Here is a 24,747-nt window from a genome sequence, read left to right as displayed (position 1 = left end):
GTGTTTGTGGCCTCAGGGATGCTGCCCTCGCTCCTCCTGGTGCTGCTGAGCTCGGCTGTGACCTCTGAGGGACAGGGATGTCCCCTGCGAGTTCTCCCGGGCACAGCTGGGAGCTCAGGGCTCTCCTCCTTGCTGCTCCCTTGTCCTGGCTCCCTGGGCAGGGCTGGGCTGCCCCCCCAGCCGGGGTGGGATGCCTGTGACAGGAGGGACCCTCAGGACACCGAGCCCTCACGGAGATTTTCTGTCCCTTCCCTTCTCTCCTCAGCAGTTCCATAGGCTCTAAAAATAAACTTCCCTCGCTCCTCAGGCAGTGGGAGCACAGCCAAGATTTCCCTGGAAAGCAGCAGCAGGTGCCAGGTGCCATTTTGGGGTGCCCAGATCACCCCCCCCAGCCCCACAATGGGGCAGGATGAGCAGAGTTTCCTGAAATTAGAGTGTTTTCCCCATTTTCTGCTCCTCAACCTCCCCCTTTGCCTCTCCCTCCATGCTGTTTATTCTGGAGTTGATTTGGTTGGGAGCAAAACAGCTGAAATAGTCAAAATACAACCTTGGGTTTGTCACAGCGGCCGCGCTTCATCTCTCCCTCGGGAACTCCTCAGGATTGGGACCTGCCTGCTCAAGGGTGGTGGGAATGGGGTGAAAATCAGGCTCAGCTGCAGGGCAGGAGGGCGAAGCTGCTGGGCTCAGGCTGGGAGCGGGGCTGGATGGATTATCCCACCCTTCCTAATCCACCAATCCCTGCTTTTCCATGCCCGGTTTATCCCAGCTGCAGAGCAGAGATAACGCTGGGCTGGAAGCAGCAGGGCCAGGTGGAAGGATGTCCCCAGAGGGGACCCTGGTGGGTCGTGCTAAACGGGGCTGGCTTGGGCAGGGAAAACCCCCGGAACGCCGCCAAGCACCCGGAGAGGCTGGGGGAGTTTTAAAAAATTTATTTATAAATAAAACCATAAAATTAACCAGTAGTTTACATCAGTCACCAGAAAGAACATCCAAAAAAAAAAAAAAAAAAACAAAACCAAAAAATAAAACCAAAACCAAACAAAAAGAAAACCTGCAGAAAAATAATTCTCTGTCCAGGCTGGGGCCGGGCGTGGCCACGGCTCCCGGCTGGAGCGACACACCTGGAATGCGACGGGCACACACAGCGGAGTTGTGCAAAGGCAGCACGGCGAGGCCTCTGGAGATCACATCATAGAGCTGGGGGCACACGGGGCCGAGGGCACGCGGGGCTGGGGACAGGGACGGTGCCACCGAGGCCGGCGGGAGCAGGAGCAGGGAATTGCCGGGACGGGGCCTTGGGAAGGGCTCTGCTCCCCTCGGCACCCGGGGTTGGCTCTGGAAGGCTCCGGGCGCAGAGCTCTCGGCGCGGGGCTGTGCCTTGGGGGATGCACAAAATCCCTTCTGGCCTCGCCAGCCCTGATCCTTCAGTTTTCCAAAACATCCTTCGGCAGGTCTGGGCAAAGGCTCGGCCCCGGCTGGCCCCGGATTGCACCTGCGGGAATCGGACGTTGGCTTTTTCCAGCGGGCCAGGGCTGAGGATCGGCTGTGCCGGCACCAGGACCGGCTGGGGAGTGCCAGGACCGGCTGGGGAGTGCCAAGCCCAGCCAGGAGGACTGGGGCTCAGTGGTTTGGGGTGCTCAGGGCCGGGCGCAGAAGGCACAGACTGGCTCCCGTGTGTCACCTTTCCAGGCTGGAATGGCGCGAGGGACGCGGAATTTTGCGCAGCTTGGAGCCCTTGGCCGAATTGGCGGCGTTGGGACTGTGCAAGGCCCCCTCCCCCCCTCCCCTCCCAGACCCCTGGAATGGGGCAGTGGGTAAATAATTGCAGCAAAAAGATCATTGCACTGGCACAGAGGGGTCCCGGCTGGAGCCCCCACCCCACAAACTGGACCCTACTGGTTGGCTCCCCAGTCACGGGGACACGAGGGTCACCAGCAGCGCCAGCTCTTTATCCATGGAGCCACTCGCTGGTGGCAGGAGGAAATTTTAAGAGCTGGGGTAGAAATTAAGGTGAGAGTGGTCGGTTTGGGGTTTTTGAACCAGCTTCCCTTGGCGGGATCCCGCACGGGAGGAGATAAGGCAGCCGGGGGTCCCGGGAGGGACACTCCCAGCGAGTGCGAGGTGCTGTGGGGTGAACACAAACCCCACTCCTTGGTCAGACCGTGGCTGGGACACTTCTGTGAATTCTTGGATCCAGCTGCTGTCTGGCAGCCGGGAAAAGGGACAGAGTCCGTGGGAGCTGGGAATGGTCCGGGCAGGGGGAGGGAGCGAGGGCAGGGCAGGGTGGGTTGTGCTTGGACTGGGCAGTGATTTCGGGGGGTGTGGGCTGTGCCCAGCAGGGCGTGTGCAGGTGGGGAACCTTCCTGAGGCCCTCACGGGCTGGGAGGGGTGGATGTGGCAGTGGCAGGAGGTGGCTCTGTGCTCCCACGGCGCCCTGGGGTTGGCACCAACGGAGGCTGAGGAGGAGTGGGAGCTTCCTCCGGGGAGCTGGGGCTGATTCCCGTCACGGGCAGTGGGCAGGGCTGTGCTGTGCCATCCCCGGAGCTGTGCCAGGCCGGGTTCCCTCGAGCTTGGCGCGGAGCATCCCCTGGGCACTGGGCACGGATGGCAGAGAATTCCCTGGAGTCCTGATCCCTGCCCGCCCCGCCGGCGGCTCCTCGGGGGGCAGAGGGGGCAGTGCCGGGGCGGTGCCGGGGCGGGGGAGCTGCGGGCACGTCACCATTGGCACGAGTGGCTTGGTCACCTCTGGAACACGACGGGCGGCGGAGGGACAGGGGGGACACGGCTCAGCTCGGCTGTACAAGGGGCCGAGCGTTTCCCCGGGCTGCGAGGAGGGGACAGCGGCTCAGATCTCAGTGGCGATGATGTCCTCGTAGGGGACGTCAGCGCCGGGGATGTCCAGCTCGATGGGCTCCTTGCCGTCCTCCCCCGCCGCCAGCTGCTGCAGCATCTTCTCAAGGCTCTGGTTCCTCTTGTACATGTGCAGGTAGCTCTGCTGCAGCTGCTTCTGGTACTGGATCACCTTCTCCTTCTCCTCCTTCCACGTCTGCCGCTCCTGCTGGAAGCTGCAGCTCATCTGCTCGTTGTTGTCGCGCTCGGCCTTCAGCTCCGCCCGCAGCCGCTCCAGCTGCCCCTGCAGGGCCTGGGCATCGTCCCCCGCCGGCCGCGGCCCCTCGCGGGCCTCGCTGAGCTGCTCGCGGAGCACGGCGAGCTCGGAGCGCAGCTCCAGGATCTCCTGCTCCAGCAGGTTCACCTTCTCCCGCAGCAGCTCCGACTCGTTCTTCTTGCGCTGCAGCTCGTTCTCGCACACCTCCAGCTCCATGGCCTTGGTGCGCAGCGACACCTCCAGCTCCTGGGTCTTCATCTCCAGCCCCTCCATCTTCAGCCGCACCTCCTTCAGCTGCGCCTTCAGGCTCAGGATCTCCGTGGTCTTGCTGGTGAGCTCGGTCTGCGACTCCTTCAGCTGCTGCTTCAGCAGCGAGATCTCCCCGGATTTCTGGCACACCTGGGAGGGGGGGATGAGCACCTGAGTTAGGGCTGGGCCCTGGGGGAAGCCCAGGGCACCCACGTGAGCTGGGCACAGCTGGGGCTCAGCATGTGGAGAGCCTGAATTTAGTTTATTTATGATTATTTATTATTCATTTAATTATAGTTACTATTTATCATTAATATTACAAACAGCTACTATTAAACTTTGGAATTTCCAGCAGTTTAATGCTCTTTGCTCAGCAATACCAAGGAGTGAGTAAATCAAGCTGGAGCAGAGAGTGGAAGGTTTTACTGCTCCCAAGCAGACGGCCGTGGCAAGCCTGAGTAGTTCCTATTTCCTTGTGGCAAGGCAGCTTTACTGCTCCTGGAGGGCAGGAGCTGGGAAACCCCACGCTGGAGGCCGGGAATGCCGAGGTGTTTTAATGACTGAGGGGTTTTGTGCTGTGGTTGTTCCCTTGGGTGAGGGGCAGGGTGAAGAGGGGCAGCGAGAACCTCAATCCCAGCTCTCCATGGCACAGCCTGCGGCTCTCCTGGGGTTTGATATCCCTTTCCTACAGCCTGGGATGCTCCTGCTGGGTGTGGGAATGGAAATGGGGAAGGGCCGGGGCGTTTGGAACTCTCCCCCTCCACACCCCCTTTGCTCTGGGCCCCATTTTGCCCCTCACCTCCCACTGCGTCTCCTCCAGCGCCGGGGCAAAGCTGGTCTTCTCCTTCTCGTAGGACCTCAGCTTGGTCTCCAGCAGGTTCTGCTCCTTCATGAGTTTCTCAAGCTCCTCCCGGAGCTGCTGCTTCTCCTGCTGCAGCTGGAACACCTGCAGGTGCAGCACCTGCTGTGTCCGCTGTGTTTTCTGCGAGGTTTGCTTGAGTTTGCTGTTGCATTTCTGCTTCAGCCCCTCCAGCTCCTCCTTGCAGCGCCGCTGCTTCTCCTCGTAGGCCTGGCATGAGCTGATTTCCTTCTCCTCGAAGCTCGACTGCAGCTCCTGCAGCTCCCCCTCCCTCTCCAGCAGCTTCTGCTCCAGCTCCTGGATGGTGGATTCATCCGTGGAGATGGGTGAGCGCACGCAGGTGGTTTTCTCCACAGCGGGGTGGTGGTGGGGGGCTTTGCCAGGGTTCAGGATCTTGTTACCGCCGTCAGAGAAGGACATGGCCTTGAGGCTCATCATGTTGCTGTCCTGGATGATGGCACACTGCAGGATGTTGTGGGCAGAGCCCCCGAAGCGGCTGATGGGGCCCATGGGCGTCACGAGGGGCTCGAGCTGGTAACTGCTGCTGGTGCTGTGCGTGGGCAGGCTGGACATGGAGTTGCGGCCGGAGTCGGACAGGCCCCCTGAGCACGGCAGCGGCCGCAGCTCCTGCTCCTTGGCCTTCTCCGGGGGGTGCAGCTGCTGGGACAGGGGCCCCCCGCTCTCGGGGGACGAGTGCAGGATGGCCCCGGAGCGCGGCAGCACCGGCTTGAAGGCCGTGGGACGAGGGAGCGGCTTCTCCCCGCCCTGCGAGGGGAGAGCAGAGCCCGTCAGCACCCGCCCAAACTCCTCGCGTGTCCTCCCGCCCCTTCTGCCCCCCGGGACCACACCCCCACGGTGGGACAGCTCCGGTGTCCCCCGAGGGCTCGGGAGGATGCTCGGGAGGATGCCGCTGGCTAAACCTGCTGGGTTTGGAAATTGAAGGATCCAGATCCTTCGGGTCACGTTGGCGATCCAAATTCCCAAAAGCAGAGGGTGGCAGTGAGTGCCCCCAGCCGCCCCTCTCTTCCCTGAGCTTCCTCACGGACCACGACCAGGACAACCCTGGACCCGCTCTGAGGACAGAAGGGCTCCCGTGGGACATCCCCGCACTCCCAGGGCCACTCTTCCCTACTCACCACCTCCAGCTGGCTGGGGAAGGGCATCAGCTTCTGCGGCGTGGGCGTCCCGAAGTCCAGCCCGCTGGTCCCCGCGGGCACGCCCAGCTCCCCGCCGGCGAGGGCGGTGTAGTCCGGCCGGTGGGAGCCGTGCGACTTCTGGCTGACCTTGATGTAAAAGAAATCCTCATTCTTGCTGCTCTTGGAGCCGGACTTGTGGCCGGAGTCCTGCGAGAAGCCGAAGCGGAGCAGCCCGTCCGAGTAGCGGTTGAGCTTTTTGAGGTGCGAGGACTTGCGGAGCTTGTACTGGGACGCGCGGCAGTGCTTGCTGTGGAAGCTGTGGCCGGAGATGAGGCTGCTGACGCTGCCCATGCTGCTCCCGGCGCGGACACGGGGCCGGCCAGCGCGGCCAGATCATAGCAGAGCCCTCGGTGCGGCCGGGAGCGGCGAGCCTGGGGACACGGGGACACGGCGGGAGTGAGGAGAAGCCACCTGGGGGGTGGCAAAGCTCCCCGGGATGGGGGTGTGAGGGTGGGAACTGAGAGGAGAGACGGGGGGGACCTCAGCCCCCTCATGAGGGACAGCGCCGACCTCTCCGTGACAGGGACAGGACGCAGGGAGCGGCTGGAGCTGTGCCAGGGGGATTTAGGTTGGATACCAGGGAAAGGTTCTTCCCGCAGAGGGTGGTGGGGCACTGACCCGGCTCCGGTTGGGATCATCCTGGATAAAGCCAAGAATGTTCTCTACGGGAGCCTTTAAAAATGGCAAAAGGGGGGAAAAGGGATTTATGGCGGGTTTTAGGTGTCTAACAGGCGCGATCTCAACGAGCCCCCGTTCCTGGATGGATCCCGGCTCCTCAGCAGCCACGACCTCTCCCGCATCCCTGGCACTCCCGGATTCCTCTCCAATTCCCAGTGCTCCTCTTAACCTGCCCGAAAAGGGACGCCTCGAGGCTTAATTACCGTTAATTAATGCGGCCCTCGAGGGGACAAGAGGCCCTGTGTGCGCTGAGTGCTGATCAGCGATAGGAGGCACGCGGGGCTCTCTGCTCGTCCGCTTTGTTGTGGGGAGAAAAAAATATAAATAAAATAAAATCCCAGCTCCTGGTGGCCTCTGTGACACTCGGCTCTAACGGGGACGCAGACCCACCTCGATAATTAGGGGGGAGCTGGGAGAAGGGGGGGAGGCACGTAAATGAAATGAGCTGGATCCTGTTTGAGCAGGAGGAGGAGAGAGGGAGCGTTTCTGCTCCGTGCTGTGCCTGGAACAGCTCAGAGCTCCCACTGGGTGCTCCAGCTCCGCTCCAGAGCTCCCCAGGCCGAGTTCTCATTGTCCAAGCAGGAATCTGCGGGTTAAATCGGGGGTGGGAGAGGGTTGGGTGGTGGAGGGGGTGCAGGAACGCTGTGCCGGGGCCTCCTCGCTGCGCCATCCTCAAGCTCAGAGTCACTCCTGTTTTCCCACTCCTCTCTTTTCCCACTCCTCTCTTTTCCCACTCCTCTTTTCCCGTTCCCTGTCACACCCGCTCGGTGCCGGCGGCTCCCAGGCAGGGCAGCACCACCCGCGCTCATCCCTCAGCTTTGGCCGCGTTCCTCTCCCCGAGGACCGGCGTTGATGAAGCGCCGGAGGAAAATCCTGGGCGGGCGGACAGACCATCCGCGCTAATCCCCAAATCCTTTCCTGGGAGATGGAGCGGAGTCACGAAGACCCGAGGCCGGAGCGGCTGCCGGGGTGCTGCTGATACGGCACCAGCGATAAACGGCTTTGGGAAGAGGCGCGGGATGAGGGGAGGGATCGCTGCAGGGACGGGATAATCGGCACAGAAGCCCCCACAGAAGCCCGTGCCGGTGCCCGCGGGGGACAAAGGCGATGTGACACCGACAGCGCTGCCACCTGCGGCCACAGCGGCCCCAGACAGCGGCCAGCGGGAGCAGGGGAGCAGCCCCGGGCTGTGACCCAGCCCCGGGCGTTTGTTTTGCACCCAGGTGCGTTTACACCGCACCCGCGGCGGGGCTGGGGGGGGGTTGATCCCCTAAAGAGATCGCGGGGTGCGCGGAGCTGCTGCTCCGGGGGTGCCAGGCTCGCTGGATGCGCCCTTGGATTTTTGGAGGGAGATGGGAGTAGCGGGGAGGCAGCGCTGGGACTTCCCAGCCTCTCGGCAGGAGGCGTTTCCATCAACCCCAGCCCTCCCACACGCGCCCGGGAGGGTTGGGCACGTTTTCCTTCTCTTTCCCTCTTGAAAATGAACACTTGGAAAGCCGTGGAGGAGTTGGAATTCATGGACAACGATGGCAAAAAGAGACAGCAGAGCTGGGAGGGCACAAGCTCCTGCTCCAGCTGTGGGGACCTCCAAAAAGGGGTCAGGCTTGTCCCCCTTTTTTTGTTCAGCCTCTCCCCTGTGTGAAATACGGTGATGCTGCAGCTCTGCAAGGAGCCAGAGGGGGTTTGCTGAGCCGCCAAACCCCGTCACTGTGGACATTCACACGCAGTAACTGCGTGGATATATCGGGGTTGGATATCTAAGGGGGTTTCGAGCTTGGCTGAGTCAGAGCAGGAACATTGCAAAGCGTAAAATGGGGAAAAAATAAATGCGAGTGACACTGGGAATGCAGGGAGTGACAGTGGGGGTGTCCCAGCTATGGGGAGCACAGCTGCAGAGGGGGAGCACTGGGTGCCTGGGGGGTGTGACATGGCTGGAGGTCACAAAATCACAGAATTAAAAGAAAAGACCTTTGAGATCATCGAGTCCAACCTGTGACCTAAACGTGCCCCCGCAGTGAGCGGGGATCTGCGCGTGGGGTGTGGGGCAGTGCCGGGCTGTGGGGTCACGGTGTCCCCGCTGGGCCCCGCGATGTCACCGCACCAACCTGGCTGTCCCCAGAGCCGCTCTCTGAGCCCGCACTCCGCCCGCCGAGCTCTGGGCGCTGAGTGTGATTCCCCTGAGCCGGGTTTGCGCTGTCACTCATCAATTAGCGGGCACAGAGAGCCAGAAAAGGCACGAGCCTGTCCCTGGCGCTCTGTGCCTGCAGCAAATGAGCCTTTCAAGGGTCTTTTGTCGGCACCGCGGTGGCAGCAGCACGAGAGCCCCGTGTCCCCTCCCTGAGCAGCACAGTGTCTGTGCTCTGCGACCCTTCCAGGGCCTTCCAGCACCCTGTGGATCAGGGAATCCCGGAATGGTCACGGCTGGAAGGCACCTGCTGAGATCACCCACCCTCAGGTGGGGAGCGCGGGGGTCCTGGGGGACAGACCCTGACAAACAGCGCGGACTGAACCCGCGGGATCGGGCAAAACACGTGGATTCACCCACTCGGGCTTGTGCAGGAAAAGGGGGAAAAAATGAATGGCATCTCATCATCCCAGTCATGCCTCCCCTGCACGTGGGAGCGCCGCTCTCCCATCGCCTCCTTCCCCACGGGTGGCAGGAATTTCATCTTATCTCCCTCAGCGCGGCGCCTCCGAAGCTTCGCCCCCTTCCCCGCCGAGCTCTCGCAGGCAGCAGCTTTCCCTGCACCTTCCCGAGCAGGTCACCCTCGCTTCCTCCCAGGCCTCGCCGTGTTACTCTGCTCCCTGCCGAGCCTGTTCTTCCCCCCCTCTGGAATGCCAGCGCTTCCTTCTTCCCCGCGAGCTCTCGCCCACTCCTTTTCCCTCCTGGATTATTATTCATCCTCGCCGTGCAGATGCTCCCACACGTTTGGGTGTTCGTTGGGAGATGCGCGGATAACACCGAGCGGCTGCCAAGAGCCCGGCTCAGGGCTCAGCCTCCTTCCTCTTTCCCTCGAGTGCTGCCAGGTGCTGTGCCCCTGTCCCACTCGGCGATTTGGGGCTTGGGGACGCCGGGAATGTGGCCCTGAGAGGGGAAACCGGGCGTTTCCATGGTGAAAAGCCCCACAGGTGCTACCTGCAGCATCTGAGTTGTGCTTTAATGAAGGCATGGCTCAATCCGGAACCTGGAGTGCAGCATTCCCACTGAGCTGGGTTTGGGAGCTGAACCAAACCCGGACGGAGCCTCCAGGATCTCCAAATGCTGATGGACCAGGCTGAGGAGCGGGAGCCGTCCTGGGCTGTGTGAGCACCTGCCCGGCTCTGCTCCAGCTCCTGCTGCTCTCCCCAGCTGAGGCCTGGCTCCCCAAACCCTGCTCCCTTCACTCTCCAAACCCTGCTCCCTTCGCTCCCCAAACCCTGCTCCCTTCGCTCCCCAAACCCTGCTCCCTTCGCTCCCCAAACCCTTCTCCCTTTGCTCTCCAAACCCTGCTCCCTTCGCTCCCCAAACCCTTCTCCCTTCACTCTCCAAGCCCTGCTCTTTTTGCTCTTTTTTCTCCCCAAACCCTGCTCCCTTCGCTCTCCAAACCCTGCTCCCTTCGCTCTCCAAACCCTTCACTCTCCAAACCCTGCTCCCTTCACTCTCCAAGCCCTGCTCTTTTTGCTCTTTTTTCTCCCCAAACCCTGCTCTTTTTGCTCTCCAAGCCCTGCTCTTTTCGCTCCCCAAACAAACAGCAGCCGCCAGGGCTTGGAGAGCCCCCTCAGCGGACCCGACCTCGCCCCCACCCGGTCCCCGCGCCCCTCCCGGCGCTAACGGGGCTGAATTCAGCCCCTGCCCGGGCAGGCGCCGGCCGTGCGGTGCTGCATTGTGGCTCGGGGCCCCACAACAAGGCTTTCATTCACTGCCACCCATTGTCCCCGCGCATTCAGCGACATTCGCCGGGGTGGTTTTGATCGCAGGCCGGCAGCGAGCCGAGCACAAAGCGCTCACCATGTGTTCCGCCCTGATTTGCCATTAGCGGGAGGGGGGGGGACACTCGTCGAGAAGAATAACGCGCCTCAATTACACGTTCCAGCCACTCGAATGGACTCGGGAGTCCATCACACTCAGCGTTCTGTCAATGAACACCGAGAGAATTCGCGCCCGCTGCTCGTTAGGGGGGCCCGCGGTGCCTCTGCCAGGGGCTGCGTGGGCTCCGTGCCAGCGCGGCAGTGGCAGCCCGTGGCTCTGCCGGTGTCCCCTGGCAGCCGGGCATCCCGCTGCAGGCCGGGAGGTGAAGGTGCGGTTACTCAACAGCAAAAAAAGGCCAAAAAAAGGGGAGAAGAAAAAAGGAAAAAAAAAAAGAGAGAAAGGAAAAAAAAAAAGGCAAAAAAAGGGGCAATTTTCATCCCAGCAGCAGCACCAGTTCCTGCGGGAGGGTGGCTCAGGTCGAGGTCACTTGTGTCACCCTTCCTCCTGGTGGGAAAGCCAAAAATCAACGCTGAATTCAGCGCCAGCTCTGGGAAGGGCTTTGGAGGAGCTGCGGACACCCAAGGAGCGATCGAGGCGCGGATCCCGCCCGGATGTGTCAACAAGCGGCTGCACTGGGCGAGCAGGGTGGAATCATCCCCGGCAGGGCAGGGTGGAATCATCCCCGGCGGGACGCGGGCGGCGCTGGGGCGACGGCTCCGAGCCGTGCTGGGGGAAGCCAGCGCCAGACCCGGAGGGATTTCTCCGGTTGCCGGTGAATCACACCCAGGACGAGCTCTGGGGGTATCACCCCCCCCCGCTTCCACCCCAATCCCCCCGCGGGGAAGGGCAGCGCTTCCCCGGGGCCGAGCGGGGAGAGGTTCCCGGCCCTGCCCGGGGACGATTGCTCAACCCACAGAAATCGGTGTCGGCAGCGTCCCGTGACTTCCCGCAGCTGCTGAGCCTCCTGTTTGCTCCCTGCAGCCTGAGCCCGGGCCCAGCAGCAGCAAATCCCGGGCCTAGAGAAGGGATCTGTTCTTCTCCTCTGTGTCTCACAGCCCCAGAGGGACGGGGAAGGGACACAAACCCTTGGTGCTGGTGGCTGAAATGCCCCAAGCGCCGCCAGCAGCTGTTTGTCCCCCTGGGAGCCCGCAGGGAGTCACAGCCCTTGGGAAAGGTGGGTGTGAGGAGGGGGCTGGGCTGGGGAATGGGACTGGAAAAGGTTCTGCCCCCAGAGGGTGCCGGGCACTGCCCAGGCTCCCCAGGGAATGGGCACGGCCCCGAGGCTGCCAGAGCTCCAGGAGCGTTTGGACAGCGGGATTTTGGGAGGTCTGTGCGGGGCCAGGGCCTGGTTCAATGATCCCTGTGGGTCCCTTGCAGCTCAGGACATTCGGTGATTCTACGATTGATCCTCAGGCTCAGAATGTCACCAAATGCTGAGTGACGAGGGACTGAACCTCCCTCGCTTCACCTCTCCCACCTGCCAGCCCGGCCAGCCGTGGAATGGTGTCCATAAAAGCTGTTTGGGGTTCTGCTGCTCCCAGGCCAGCCCTGGAGCTGACCCTGTGCGTGTACCCTGAGCGAGGAGGGATTTCTGGAGCTCCCCAGCTCTGCCCGCAGAGCTGCAGTTTGTGTCAGAGAGCTCCAGAGCCCAGAAAATCCGGGCATTATCGGGAGCTGGGCTTGAGACAGCCCCGGCCCCTCTCCTGCTGGCCCCGTGTCCCTGCCTGACCCTGGGCAGGGGCAGTTCCCAGCCGGCCCCACGGGATGGACGCTCCCTCCCGGATGCAGGCAGGGCAGGGCAGCCTGGGAATATCCCAGGAGCTTGGTCCTCCCTGTTCTGTCCACCTCGGCTTGGTCTCCAGCTCTTTCCCATCCTCCTGACACCAAAACTTGGGTGAGTAACCCTCAGCCTGTGCCGTGCCCAGAGAGCAGAACCCGAACCCTTTCTCCCTCTGTTTTGGGTTAAATCCACTCCAGGCCCCCAAGCCCGGCTCCACCACGTGCCAGACCCTCCCTGTGCCACCCAGAGCTCCCCAGTTCCATTCCCACTCCCGTCACCGGGATTTGGGAGCTCTCAGTGACTCACGCAGCACCCACACGAGTCACATCAGTCATGCTCCCGGCACAAAAGGAACGCGTGTGAGACACCGTTAAATATTCCTGGGGCGGAGAGAAAGATCCTTTCAGCTCCTTAATTCCTCCCAGCATCTGGCTTCTCGCACTAATGAGCGGCTGAGACGGCAATTAAAGCCCTGCTAATTGGGAGCGCAGAAACGCCGCTCCCTGCTTTGGTCTTTTGCAGGTTTGAGGACACCTGAAGGGTGACAGTGGCACCACCTGCAGCCTAGGCAGTTCGCAGCCCTCCCGTGCCAGGCACCCTCGATCCATGGGGAACAGCCACCAGCACAAGGGACAAGTTTTGGGGACAGGTTTTACCTCCTGGGGATGCTGTGGGGGACAGGGACCCCCCGTTCCCCCAGGGGACACCTGGCGGGAGGTCCCATCCCTGGCAGGTGTGGAACGGCCCCTCCTGCCCGGCCCCCCCGGCGCGGTTTGGGATATTTTGGGAGCCGTCTGGGGCTGGCAGGTGGTGCCGGGGTGGTGACAGCTGAGCACGGCTTTCACTCGGGAGCCGCCAGGCCCCTGCTCACACTTCTATTCCCGACCCTGCTCCGCACAATCTGCCGGGCTGGGAGCTGAAATTCCCGGCTCCAAGGGGCCGCTTTGCCTCGGGCAGCTCCGGGAGGGTTCGGGGATGAATCCCTGAATTCCTGCCCGTGCAGCACCGGGCTGGGTGTCCCACACACCTCCCACGCGCTGTCCCCGGGGTCTGCTTGATGGAAAGGCTTTGTCTGTCCGGCTAAAAATAGCAGGAACTTCGTGCAACTCGAGATGAGCCCGAAATACTTTTCCTCCCAGCTTTCCGCTCGCACGGGCTGTGCACGTGGCTCCATCCCTGAATTATGGATAAAACCGGGATGAGGGACAGCAAACCCACTTCCCTCAGGGTGGAACAAGGTGGTGGCACCGAGGGCTCCTTCCACAAGCCGCCGAGCTCCCCAGAATTCCAGGAAATACCTGGGCCGAGGCTCTTTGTGCTGCACGACTCCCCCAGGCACGCGGAGGGGAGCAGCATCCTCTCCATGTACAGGCAAAATTTAGAAGCGGCGCTCAGGCTGCCATGGAGACGGGGCTGTGTTTGCAATCTCCGCGCTTTTCATTGTCTCTCCCCCTCTCCCGAGCGGCTGAAAAGCAGCCAGGAGCAGCAGGGCTGGCATTGTCCCCCTGGCACTGTCCTCCTGGCACTGCCCCCCCCGGCATTGTCCCCCTGCTCCTGGTGGCCACAGCACCCAGCCCACCCCCCCTGGGTCCCCTCTCTGGTCCTTCTCCCCCTCTCAGTGCCACTTTGGGCACCTCCTGGCCGTCTCTGGGGACCAGAAAGCAAATTTTGGGCTGCTCTCGTCTGAACCTCGTTGGGTTCAGATGGGCACCGTGAGGGGCACGGAGCTGCCCTCTGCTGTCCCCTCCTCCTTGCCCATTGGGAATGGCCAGGAAGGGGGGATGAGGGCTGAAATTGGGCTGGTTTGGGGCTTTTTCCTACAGTCAGGGACTGGAGGCTGCTTGAGAAAAAGGAGGGGGAATCACTGGCCCTGGCAGCAGCTGAAACCCCCAAACCTCTGACCCAGCCTGCAAAACTGTGAGGGTCAGAGGGAGAACGTCCCTCAGGTAGGGCCTAAAGAACCTCCTCAAACTAAACCCCACGCCACATCTAGGCTTGGCTTTACTCTGATTCCTCCTGAGCCATTTGTGGTACCAGTTACACCCTGCTTTGTCTAAATTTGGGGATTTTTGTCGCCTGCCTGGTGCTCAGAGCTGAGAAAAGGCAACTTGTGCTCGCTGACGGGGAGCCAAGCTCAGTCCTGGCTGTGAGCAGCATCTGCTGCCGCTGTCTCCTCAGCCGCAGCTCCTCTCCCGCTTCCCAGAGTGTCACATCCCCTCCTCGCTCTGCTCAGAGCTCCAATGCAGCAGAAGGGGGAAAAAAAGGCAAATTCAGTCCTCCCTTCCTATTTTCCTCTTCCTCTCTTTCCCAGACTTGGCCCGTGGTGAAATCCACCCCTTGAATGCCTGGCTGCCAAACAGAGCGATTCTCCCAACAGGGAAATGTGCATCAAAGTTGCAGGGAATATTCAATTAACCTTTAAAGGAGCTCTTCCCTAAGTGGCTCGAGGAGATGTCACTTAATCGCTTCGAGAACTGAACGCAGGATTTGGGAGGAGCAGGAGGAGACGGCTCTGGCTGCCGACAAAGGGGGCAGTGAGAGATCCAAATGTTCCTTCCAGCCTGGATCCCGAGCTGGAACCTCTGATCCTGGCTTGGGCAAGGGGCCAAATCCACGGCTCTGCGTCCAGGAAAGCTGGGAGAACTCCGAGGGAACATCCTGGGATGGCAACACAGACCCTTGGGAGGCTTTTCCTTTCCCAGCTGCATCCTCTCCCTCTCCCAGGCCTCGGGGAAGGATTCTCCCTTCTCCAAAAGTCAGAGGCTCGCCCATAAACAATTAAAAATGCCCTTCTGGAAGGAGCTGCCTTCCACTGAGGCCTGGTGCTGCCACGAGGGGAAAAATGGGAATATTTTAGCCCAGGAGGAAAAGTTCTGGCTGTGAGGAAGAGGAGGAAGAAGAGGAAGGCCTGGCTGGGAACGCTGCAGCAGAGAGGAGCCGGTGGCTGCTGCAGAAATCCCAGCAGTGCTTGTACAGCTCCTTCCCCAGGATTTGGCTCCCCAAATCCAGGCCACATCTGGGCGCACTCAGGGCTTCCCATGAAAAATTCAGGAATCGCTGGAGCATTCCTGCTCTTGGGGGGCTTCTCCCAGTGAAGAGAGCGAGCACAAAACCCTGGCAGCAGTGGAGGAGCAGCGCAGGGAAAGCCTCTGTGACCCACGTGCCAAATCTTTGCACATTCCCGGCTATTTTTAACTAATCCCACATGGAAACCCTGCGCGGAGCTCCTGCTCACTCCCGGCCTCGCTCCTTCCCTGCTGTTCTGCCTGACCCAGCGCTCTGCAGCCTCCCCAGAAAGCCCCTCCAAGGGCAGCTGGCAAACGTGGAACACCGAATAAATCAGGCAGGGGGTGGATTTCAGACCTCCCAAGAGCCAGGAATATTTATAAACACGAGAATCAGCGGTCGGGGGGGACAGGAGAAAAAACCCTCCAGGTTTCCTCCTCTCAGGGCCAAGCTTCTCCTAAGCGCTGCAGGATTAAGGTGCCACAGCTCTGCCACAGAGCCATGTGGGGCCACAGCCGTGTCTCTGCCAGGCTGGGCTGCTCCAGGAGCGGTTTTAGGAGCAGTTTTAGCAGCGGTTTTAGCAGCAGGTTTAGCAGTTCCCGGAATAGCTGCAGTGCTACTACGGTTTCACACTTGGCCACGCAGCGCAGGCACCGAGCTCTGCCGGTGGCCGTGGGTGACTCGGTGTCCTAGGAAGGGACTCTGGAGCTCGGCTCCGGCTGTCAGGGATTTTTTGGGATGGTTCCAAGGATCAGATTCCTGCCCCGGCCTCGGCTGGGCCCTGCTGCCTGTTGTGGCTGCTCTGCGCTGCCCATCTCTGCGTGCCGTGGATGCCTCACCTGAGCCTCACCTGAGCATGACTGGACCTGCCCACTGCAGACAGAGCCTTCCCAAGAGGGGGGAAAGAGGGATTTGGGGCCCAGGAGACAGAGCAAGGGGTGCAGGAGGAGCGGCAACTCCCCGGGACAGATCCCCGCCCCCTCCACAGCGGAGCACCCCCCCACTGCCGCCGTGGGCTCTCCGTTCTGCACGGGAGTCCTGCCCTGGCGGTCCCCACGGCCGCTCCGGTGGCTCCGCAGGGCCGCTGGGCTCTTCTGGAGCTCTCATTTTGCTGCCTGAGCCTCGCCTCGCTTCGCCTCCCCCCGCTCGGCAGCGCTGCCTGCCAGGGAACGGTGACTAACGGGTGGGTGGGACAGAACGGCTCCGGCCCGATTTAGCAGCGCTGCCGTGCCAGGGAGGGGTCACCCGGGCACAGCTGGGGGCTCCGAGGGCGAGGGAGTCCCGCAGAGCGAGCCGGGAGCATCCCCGGAGCCGCGATTTTGTCCCCGAGTGCGCTTTTGCAGCTGCCATTAATTGCCCCCGACGCTGATTGCGGCGATTTTGCACTTCCAACTCTTTGTGCCGCTGATTAATGGCCCTGGTGATTAATGGCACGGGCGGAGCGGCCTCGCGGCCCCTGGAAAAGCCGGGCTGTGGGCGCGGGGGTGAGCTGGACACACGGAGGCGTCCGAGGGGACAGCGGGGTGACACCGGCCGGGACTGGCGTGGGAGGCTGGGCCGGACAGGAATCCCTGGCAGGGCTTCCCAGGGCAGGTTAATCAGAGTCTGGAGCGATGGTTGATAGCGGAGCCTCAACCAGGAGTTTTTTCCCTGCTCGTTTTCCGCTCGCCGCAGCCTCCGGTGAGGAAAACGAGGTCTGAGGAGGGATTTGGGCAGCCATGGGAACTCCTGCGGGAACGCTGCTCCCAAAAATGGGGCCGGTGCTGATCCCTCCTGGCTCCCCGAGGCGCACGGGGGGGGAGGAGGAGTCGCGGGCCCCACAGAAACCCCCTCACTGCCTTGGCCGAGGAGGTGCCCAGGACTCGGCACTGCTGGAAGGGGCTGCCAGGGAACCGGGGGGTGGTGGCAGAGGGGGACAGCAGGAAACCAAGCCCAAACTCCCCGGGAGAGAGGGACGCACAGCAGGGATGCACAGCAGGGATGCAGCGGTGCCACCAGTGGGATCGAGGGATGGGGGCACATCCCTGCCTGTCGGGGGGGCGGGAATCAGCACTGGGGGTCCCACACACCCCCGGGCCCTCTTCGGGGTCTCGTGGGAAAGACCCCTGAGCCAGGAGGAGAAGCCCAGGCAGTGTCCGGCCCCTTTGGAGATGTCACAACGCTCAGGCGGCTCAGCAAGGACGGGAATGCCCCGTGCCAGGACCTGTCCCCACGCTTGGTCCCCTCCCTGGAGCTGCAGATCTGTCCGTGAGCCCTGAGTGTCGCCGGGGTGCGCGGTGACAGCCCCGCGCTGCTCCCGCCGCGGCCGTGGCCGCTCTCCAGCGCTGCTTTCCCAGGCGAGCTTAATCCCCGGCTTTCCAGGAGCTGCGCGGGCACCCGCGGGCGCTGCGGGGCCTCCGGGCAGCGCTGACCTCCGCCCGCGCCTTCACCCGGCTGCAGAGCCCGGCACGGAGCGAGGGCAGCACGGCCAGACCCGTCCGCATCCCAGGAAAGGCCAAACCCCTTCCAGAGGCGCCGGGATGTTGCCGCATCCAGGTGCGGTTGGCATTTCCTGCACGGGTCCCCGGTGCCCACGCCGGGCGCAGCCCCTGCGCTTGTTCATCCCCCGCCACCCACCCGCGCCTGCCCGCGCAGCTCCAGCGGCAAAAAATTCCTGCAGGAGCAGGAAAAAGAAAATCCCCTTTTCCGGGATGGCTCCGAGCTGATGACAACAAACCAAAGGCATCCGCTCCTTCCCTTCCCGTCCTTCCCGGGCCCTTCGGGGCTCTGTAACCCGAGGCAGCCCGCACCGAGGTGCTGAACAGGCAGAATTTTCTCGCTGCCCGTGTGAAAAGAAGTTTTCCAGACTTCAGAGGGAACCGAAAAGCCAGAGCTGAGCCCCGCGGGAGCCGCGGGCGGCTCGGAGCGGGCAGAGGGATGGGAGCCGGGTACGGGGGCGAGTCCAGCCGCTCTCCCGGGGCGATCCTGACCCTTTGTGCCCGAGCCCGAGCCCTGTCCCCGCGGTGCCGGGGGGAGAGGGGCGGTGCGGGGCATCCCCGGGGCCGCTGTGCCCAGCGTGGGGGGGTCACCCCAAAGCGATCTCACTGAGGGGAGCCTCGACCGCGCATCTCAGCCCCTCCGGGTCCCTTCGGTCCCCCCCGGTGCCCCGTCGGTGTCCCCGCAGCTCCCCGGGCAGCGTCCCCCGGTGCCGCCGGCGCTTCCCCCGCGCATCCCCGCCGTGCCCCTGCCTGGAGCCCCCCGGGCACGGCCCCCCCGGTGTCCCCCTCGTGCCGCCCGTGCCCACCTCGGGTGGCCGCTGGCTCCTCGGCGCGGCGCGGGGCTCCGCGGGGCTCCCGGAGCCGGCCCGGCCGCAGCATCCCCGGCGCGGCGGCGGAGGAGGAGCCTCGACCCCGCGCCCGCGCACCGGGCCCGCCCCGGCGCAGCCCCCGGCTTTGTGTGCCGGCCCCCGGCCCCTCCTCCGCGCCCCCGGCCCCTCCTCCGCGCCCCGCGGCCGGGGCTGGGGCAGGGAGGTTTCTGCTGCTCGCTCTGGGGCAGATGCTGAGGGAGAAGGGAGAGGGGCGCGCGGATGGATTTGGATTCTCCCGGCTCTGGGATCGGGTCTGGCGCCTTGGGAAGCTCTGCGGGAATGGAGCCGAGAGCCCGGGGGGGAGCAGCCAGCAGCGGGGAGCCCGCCCGGCAGGAAAGGTCCGGGCTGAAGTTCCGGTTTTGCCTGATTCGGAGCGAGGACTTTGAGCGGAGGCTCCAATATCCCGGCCTGGGGTGAGCGCCGGGGTGTGCCCGGCTCATGCCACAGCCGGTCCCGGTGGCACCAACAGGGACACGTTCCCAGGGCCTCTGAGCACGGGGAACTCACTCGGTGGGCTGGGAACTGCTGGGCCAAGGGGGCGGATCTGGGGGGACCTGACCCCTCCTGAGCTCACCCGGGTGCGAGGGATGCTCTGAAGGAAAACCCCGAACGTCTCTGCTGAATCACCACAGGCTGGGCCCCGATTTCGGTAGCCCAAGCCGGTTGTGCTTGGCCACAGGTGAGGCCCATCCTGCTGCTGCACATGGGATGTTCCAGTGCCAGGAGGAATCCGAGCGGGCTCCGTGGCGTTCCTGTTGCTCCCTGGCAGCCGGGAACCGGGGCTGGAGGTGCAGTGACGCTCCCACATCCCTCCCTTCCCTGCACATCAGCCCCTGGGGGAGTTCGTTCGCCTCCTTCTCCCTCACCTGCTCGGGAATCTCTTCCTGCCCCGAGTTTTCCTTTCCTGCCTGCGCCGCGCGGGGCCAGCGGCGCTGACGCAGCGCTCAGGAATTCTCCGGCAGCCGGCGGCACATCTGGGCTTGTCCCGGGCACGGAGCTGCGGGGCTGCGGCCGGGTCAGGTATGCGGGGAGGGAGGGTCCCCCGAGCCGGAACAGGATCAGTTCAGCACAGGATCCCCATCCCGGCACAGGATCCCCATCCGGCACAGGATCCCCACTCCAGCACAGGATCCCCTGTTCAGCACAGGATCCCCACTCCAGCACAGGATCCCCATCCCGGCACAGGATCCCCATCCCGGCACAGGATCCCCATCCCGGCTCAGGATCCCCACTCAGCACAGGATCCCCATCCCAGCACAGGATCCCCATCCCGGCACAGGATCCCCATTCCAGCACACGATCCCTATCCCAGCACAGGATCCCCACCCCAGCACAGGATCCCCTGTTCAGCACAGCATCCCCACCCCAGCACAGGATCCCATTCCGGCACAGGATCCCCATCCCAGCACAGGATCCCCGTCCCAGCACAGGATCCCTATCCCAGTACAGGATCCCTATCCCAGTACAGGATCCTCATCCTGGCACAGCATCCCCATCCCAGCACAGCCATCCCCACTCCAGCACAGGATCCCCATCCCAGCTCAGGATCCCCACTCCAGCACAGGATCCCCGTCCCAGCACAGGATCCCCGTCCCAGCACAGGATCCCCGTCCCAGCACAGGATCCCCGAGCCCCGTGTCTGCTCCAGGCAGGAGGGAATGGGCTGGGGGAGCGCTGGAGTCCCAGGACGAGCCGGCACAGCACAGAGTTCCTGGCAGCCGTTCTCTCCCCAAAATCCGCCTGGGAAACCCCGCTGGGCGCAGCCAGCCCTGCACCGCACACAGGGAGAGGGGGGCGAGTCCAGCAGGACCCCCGGCAACGAGAGGATTCCAGGCCTCAGGGACAGGGACTAAACCACACCGGGCTGGTGGGTGCCCGTGGGGTTCGGATGGTGTCCCATGGGATTGGGATGGTGTCCCACGGGACCGGGGATCCCGTCCCATGGATGGAGCTCCAGCCTTTGGCACGGCTCAGGAGCGCAGCCAGGGCCGGGCACCGGGATTTGCTCCGCTCCCCCTGTGGGAGCCGGGCCAGCAGCCCAGGAACGGGCGGGAGGCGTGACCCCAATCCCTGCCCTCCGCTCCCGGTGATTGCCAGGAGTGGGAATGGTCCTGCGGGGGTGGAGCGGCGTTGGAGCCAGGCACGGAGCGCAGGCTGTGATTTATGGCGCTGCGCTCGGCAGACGAGATCCGCCCCCTGCCTCTGCTAATGCCGGCTCCTGGCAGCTCCCGCGGCCTCTGCTGAGCTGAGCAGCGCTCCCACAATCCCGCGGCTGGAATCTGCTATTTTGGGAGCTCCGAACTGAAGGGAGGAAGAGGAAGGAGAGAGGAGAGGGAGAGGGAGAGAGGGAGAGAGAGAGGAGAAGGAGAAGGAGAAGGAGAAGGAGAAGGAGAAGGAGAAGGAGAAGGAGAAGGAGAAGGAGAAGGAGAAGGAGAAGGAGAAGGAGAAGGAGGAGGAGGAGGAGAAGAAGGAGAAGGAGAAGGAGAAGGAGAAGGAGAAGGAGAAGGAGAAGGAGAAGGAGAAGGAGAAGGAGGAGGAGAAGGAGGAGGAGAAGGAGAAGGAGGAGGAGGAGAAGGAGGAGGAGAAGGAGAAAGAGGAGAAAAAGGAGAAAAGAGAGGGGAAAAGGAGGAGGAAGAGACGATGGAGGAGGAGGAGAAGAAGAAAGAGAAGAAGAGGGAGAAAGAAGTAGAAAGGGAAGGAGGAGGAGGAGGAGGACAAGGAGAAGGAGAGGAAGGAGAAAGTGGATTTATGTGAGCACAGAGAGGGTTTAGCTCAGGGGGAAAAGGCACAGAAGATGATGATTCATTTTCAGCAGAGTTCGGTGTTTCTATGGTAAGTCACAGCCGGGGAGGCCCAGCCAAGGAGGGACCCGCACCAGCTGGGCCAGCGGCCGGAGCCACAGCTTTCCAGGAATCCTCTGGCTTGGGCAGGGCCAGGAGCTCAGGAGCTCCGCCACCATGGGAGGGCAGAGCCCTGCGGTGTCCCCTGGCTGTCCCTGAGGATGTGCTTGGCTCCTCCTGGGCTGGAATTCGCCCTCCCCGGCTGCCCCATCCCATCCCATCCCATCCCGGTCGTGTCCACACTCGCCCTGGGTGCCGCGTCCTCCCCCGCAGCCGGCTCCGACGCCGCCGTGCTGCTTCACCTCCCGAGTCACCTGGAAGCCTTCCCAGGGCAAGGGAGCCCCGGAGAGAAACTGGAAAGGATCGTGGTGGAGATTTGGGTTCTTGAGGAGCTTGGGGCGAAGGCCAGCTCTGAAATGCCCCCCAGAATCCTCTTGGATCTCCCTGTGGTGGGAGCCGACCCGTTGTGAAAATCCCCCTGCAAACATTCCCAGCTTTTAAGAGAGCCTAGAAATCCCTCCAGCAAAACCCAACCAGAAAAATTCCCAATAATCCACTTCTTGTACTTTCACTGCAAAGAGGGGGTGGAACACCCGGGATTTGCTTTCCTGGAGGGAGCTCGGGCAGGGAAATGTTCCCCGGCCTCGCTCACGTCCGGCACCTCCAGGAGCGGCCCAGGTGAGTCCCTCCCTCATCCCTTCCACCCCTTCCTTAATCCCCCTGGACACAGCCCTAAGTGGATTTGCATGGATACATGGAATAAAATCCCTTATATTTAAGGATAAAGAAAAAAGCAGAAATGACAAAGCCAGGATTCCCCCCCCTCCCTTTTTTCCCCTCTTTTTTTTCCTACTGCCAGATTATTTACAAATCCATTGAAATTGGATAGAACTCGGTCCATGCTCGTTTGCTGCTCGGGAGGGAATTACAAGATAATCAGATCAGTGATAAAAGCGAGAAGTAGGTGTGTATTTAATGACTTTTTCCCCCCACAGAGCCATGAGGGAAGATTGGAGGAGCAAGGAAAGGCTGGAAAAGGAAACGGGGCCCTGAGAAGCAGCTCAGGTTCCAACCCCAGCCATTCGAGCAGCAGAAAAAAAACCCCCAAACCTTCAAAAGGTCATGAGAAAATCCAATCCCATCCCAACTCAAAGGCAGATTGATATTTCCTCTTCCACTTCTGGGATTCATCCCTGCCTTTCCTATTAAAATTAATGCTGGGAGCGCGTCCCGGCTCCTGGGCAGCTCCTCAACCTCTTCCTTTGATCGGTGCTGAAGCAGAGACAAGCCCCAAACACGTCCCCAGAGCTCAGAGCAGCGTCGGCTCCGCGCTTTGACAGAGCAGCTTCCTCCGGAATGGGAACAGGGATGAGCTGGGTGCTCCCCGGGATCGCTCTGGAGACCCCCGGCACCCCTGGGAGTGTTCCCCGTCTAATCCAGCTCCAACCCAACCAGGAATTCCTCCCGTCAGAAAGAGGAGATGGAAAATTTGGGGCAAAAGGCAAACGCAGAGCCCGGATGTTTTATCCGTGAGAGGAAATGCTCCAAATGCTGCTCCAAAATCGTGCTCCAAATGCTGCCCCTGGTGTGGGGAGGGAGCTGAGGGGTGGAGCAAAGGGGGAAGGTGAGGAGGGGTCCCAGAGTGCAGGAGGGAGCTGGAGTCACACCTGGGGTGAGAAACGGGAATATCAGTGGATGGAATATCCCAAAATCTGTGTGTCCCCATCCAGGCGTCACATCTGGGGTCAGAAACGGGAATATCAACCCAGATGGAATATCCCAAACCCCTCCTGCCCCAATCCAGGTGTCGCATCTGGGGTGAGAAACGAGAATATCAGTGGATGAAATATCCCAGCCCTGGTGCTGTTCCAATCCAGGGGCTCTGGAGCAGAAGTTTTCTCTCCTTTTCCTGCTCAGCCCTCCGCCTCCTCCTCCTCCTCCTCCACCTCCTCCTCATCCTCCTCCTCCTCCCATTACTCACCACTTACTCAATGTTTATCTCCCAACCAGTTGGGCAGCAGAAAACTGCTCCGTTCTGCTGGAAAAGCCGAGCCTGGCTGACTCTGCCCGCCGGGGATTCCCCCCCTGGACGCCACAGGCCGCCTTCCTGCTCCTTTCCAGGGAAAAGGGCCTGGACCCCCCTGGGATGTTCAGTTCTCTCCCCAGCTCCGTTTCCTCCTGCTCCATCGGCCTCCAGATCCAAACCCTGCTCAATAATTCAGCAGAGCTGCTGTGCTCCAGCAGTAAATAATTCATCCTGGAGTCGGAGGAGGGAATTGTGCTTCCATCACCCTCCGGAGCGGGGGGCCGGGGGCTCCGCCAGCGCCTCCCAGGGCAAAGCTTCTCTCTGATCCGGGGTGCTCCCGGTGGGAAACGCGGCCGTGCCGAGGGCTTGGGAGGGAGGAGAATCCCACCAAGGATCCCTCACTCCTCCCTGTCTGTGGTTTCCTGAAGGCCTCACCCCGGAATTCCCAGGAATGGGGGGAAAAGGGGAAAGCGTGGGGGTGTGGGGGGTGGAATGTGCCCCAGGAGGGACAGCACCCCTCCAGGACAGCCGACATTCCTGATTCTCCCCCTTTCCCTTGGGATATTTGGGATCTTGCCGTGGGTTGGGCGGCCTGGGTGGGGCTGGGGGAGGATTCTGGGGGGGAAAGGGGCCAGGGTGGCCGTGGGGGGGTCAGGGCTATGTGGAACCCCCGGTGTTGGTGTTTTCCAACCCCTTTCTCGGCCCTGTCTCCCGCAGGGAATGGTGCTCCAAGCCCTTCTGCCTCTCCTGGAATATCCTGCCAAGAGATTTTGGGCAGCAGCATCCCCCAGTCCTTCCACCCCAACCCACACCAATCCCTGGAGAGGAGCACATCCCGCTGGTATCCCACGTGTGGAGCAGGAAGGGAGATTTTCCCTGGGTTGTTTTTTTTTTTGGAATGTTCCCCAGGGAATGGCTCACACCCTCCCAGGACCCCCTGAGCCCCGGCGGGGTGACGCCGGTGTCGGCCCAGCTGCCACCGTCCCCACCCGGCTGCAAATCCCGGCCTTTATTGTGATAATTCCCAACGCTGAAAATCAAATTATCCCGGCCCAGATAAGGCCGAGCCCCACACTGGGGAGGAAGGATTTGGGAAAGGAGCCCTTTATCACTGGGATGCAGAGGAGGAGGGACAGGGAATGCAGGGATTTGGGGGGGTTTGTGCAGCCTGTGGAGAGCGGGATTGCAGCCTGGGAAAACAAAGAGGGCCTGGGCAGCGTGAGGGGATAATGAGATTTATTCTCCTTTTTCACCCCCATTTCCTCCACTCTCAGCCCAGTGTGAGCCTCCAGCTGCATTTCTCACCCTCCCTGAGCCAGGAGCTCCGGGCACATTTTTGGGAATCAGTTTAACTCTGACTGCATCCAGAGTCCCGCAGGCAGCAAGAAAAGGGTTGGGATTGGGATTGGGGTTGGGATTGGGATTGGGATTCTGCCCCTCTGCCCCCTCAGGTGAGGCTCCACCTGCAGAGCTGCCCCAGGGAGAGGGGCACAGGGAGGACCTGGAGCTGCTGGAGAGAGCCGGAGGAGGCTCCGGGATGGGATCCAAGGGATGGAGCAGCTCTGCCAGGAGGAGAGGCTGGGAGAGCTGGGAATGTTCACCTGGAGAAGGGAAGGCTCCAGGGAGAGCTCAGAGCCCCTTGCAGGGCCTAAAGGGGCTCCAGGAGAGCTGGAGAGGGACTGGGGACAAGGCATGGAGGACACAGGGAACAG

General features: G+C 62.3%; 1 protein-coding gene and 1 long non-coding RNA gene across 3 annotated transcripts; one reads left to right on the top strand and one right to left on the bottom strand.

Moving 5' to 3' along the window:
- Positions 1-914: 914 nt before the first annotated feature.
- On the bottom strand, positions 915-18,186 carry LZTS1 (leucine zipper tumor suppressor 1). 2 transcript variants are annotated; one of them, XM_048287282.1, is made up of 4 exons: positions 18,107-18,186; positions 5,351-5,781; positions 4,155-4,979; positions 915-3,505 (listed from the first exon to the last, which is right to left on the bottom strand). In XM_048287282.1, the coding sequence occupies exons 2-4, from the start codon at positions 5,699-5,701 to the stop codon at positions 2,846-2,848; spliced, it is 1,836 nt and encodes a 611-aa protein (XP_048143239.1). In that variant the 5' UTR covers positions 5,702-5,781; positions 18,107-18,186; the 3' UTR covers positions 915-2,845. The 2 variants fall into 2 exon arrangements, with proteins under 2 accessions (XP_048143239.1, XP_048143238.1); XM_048287281.1 differs by lacking the exon at positions 18,107-18,186 and having other exon boundaries at positions 5,351-9,501.
- A 2,648-nt stretch (positions 18,187-20,834) lies between these two features.
- LOC125317515 lies at positions 20,835-22,253 on the top strand. Its single transcript, XR_007200108.1, has 2 exons — positions 20,835-21,001; positions 22,005-22,253. It is a non-coding gene; the product is annotated as an uncharacterized LOC125317515 (long non-coding RNA).
- Positions 22,254-24,747: the final 2,494 nt, after the last annotated feature.

Source organism: Corvus hawaiiensis, chromosome 27, assembly GCF_020740725.1.
Source record: "Corvus hawaiiensis isolate bCorHaw1 chromosome 27, bCorHaw1.pri.cur, whole genome shotgun sequence".
In the NCBI taxonomy this organism is placed as follows: Eukaryota; Metazoa; Chordata; class Aves; order Passeriformes; family Corvidae; genus Corvus; species Corvus hawaiiensis.
This window is presented reverse-complemented; position numbering and strand designations above follow the sequence as displayed.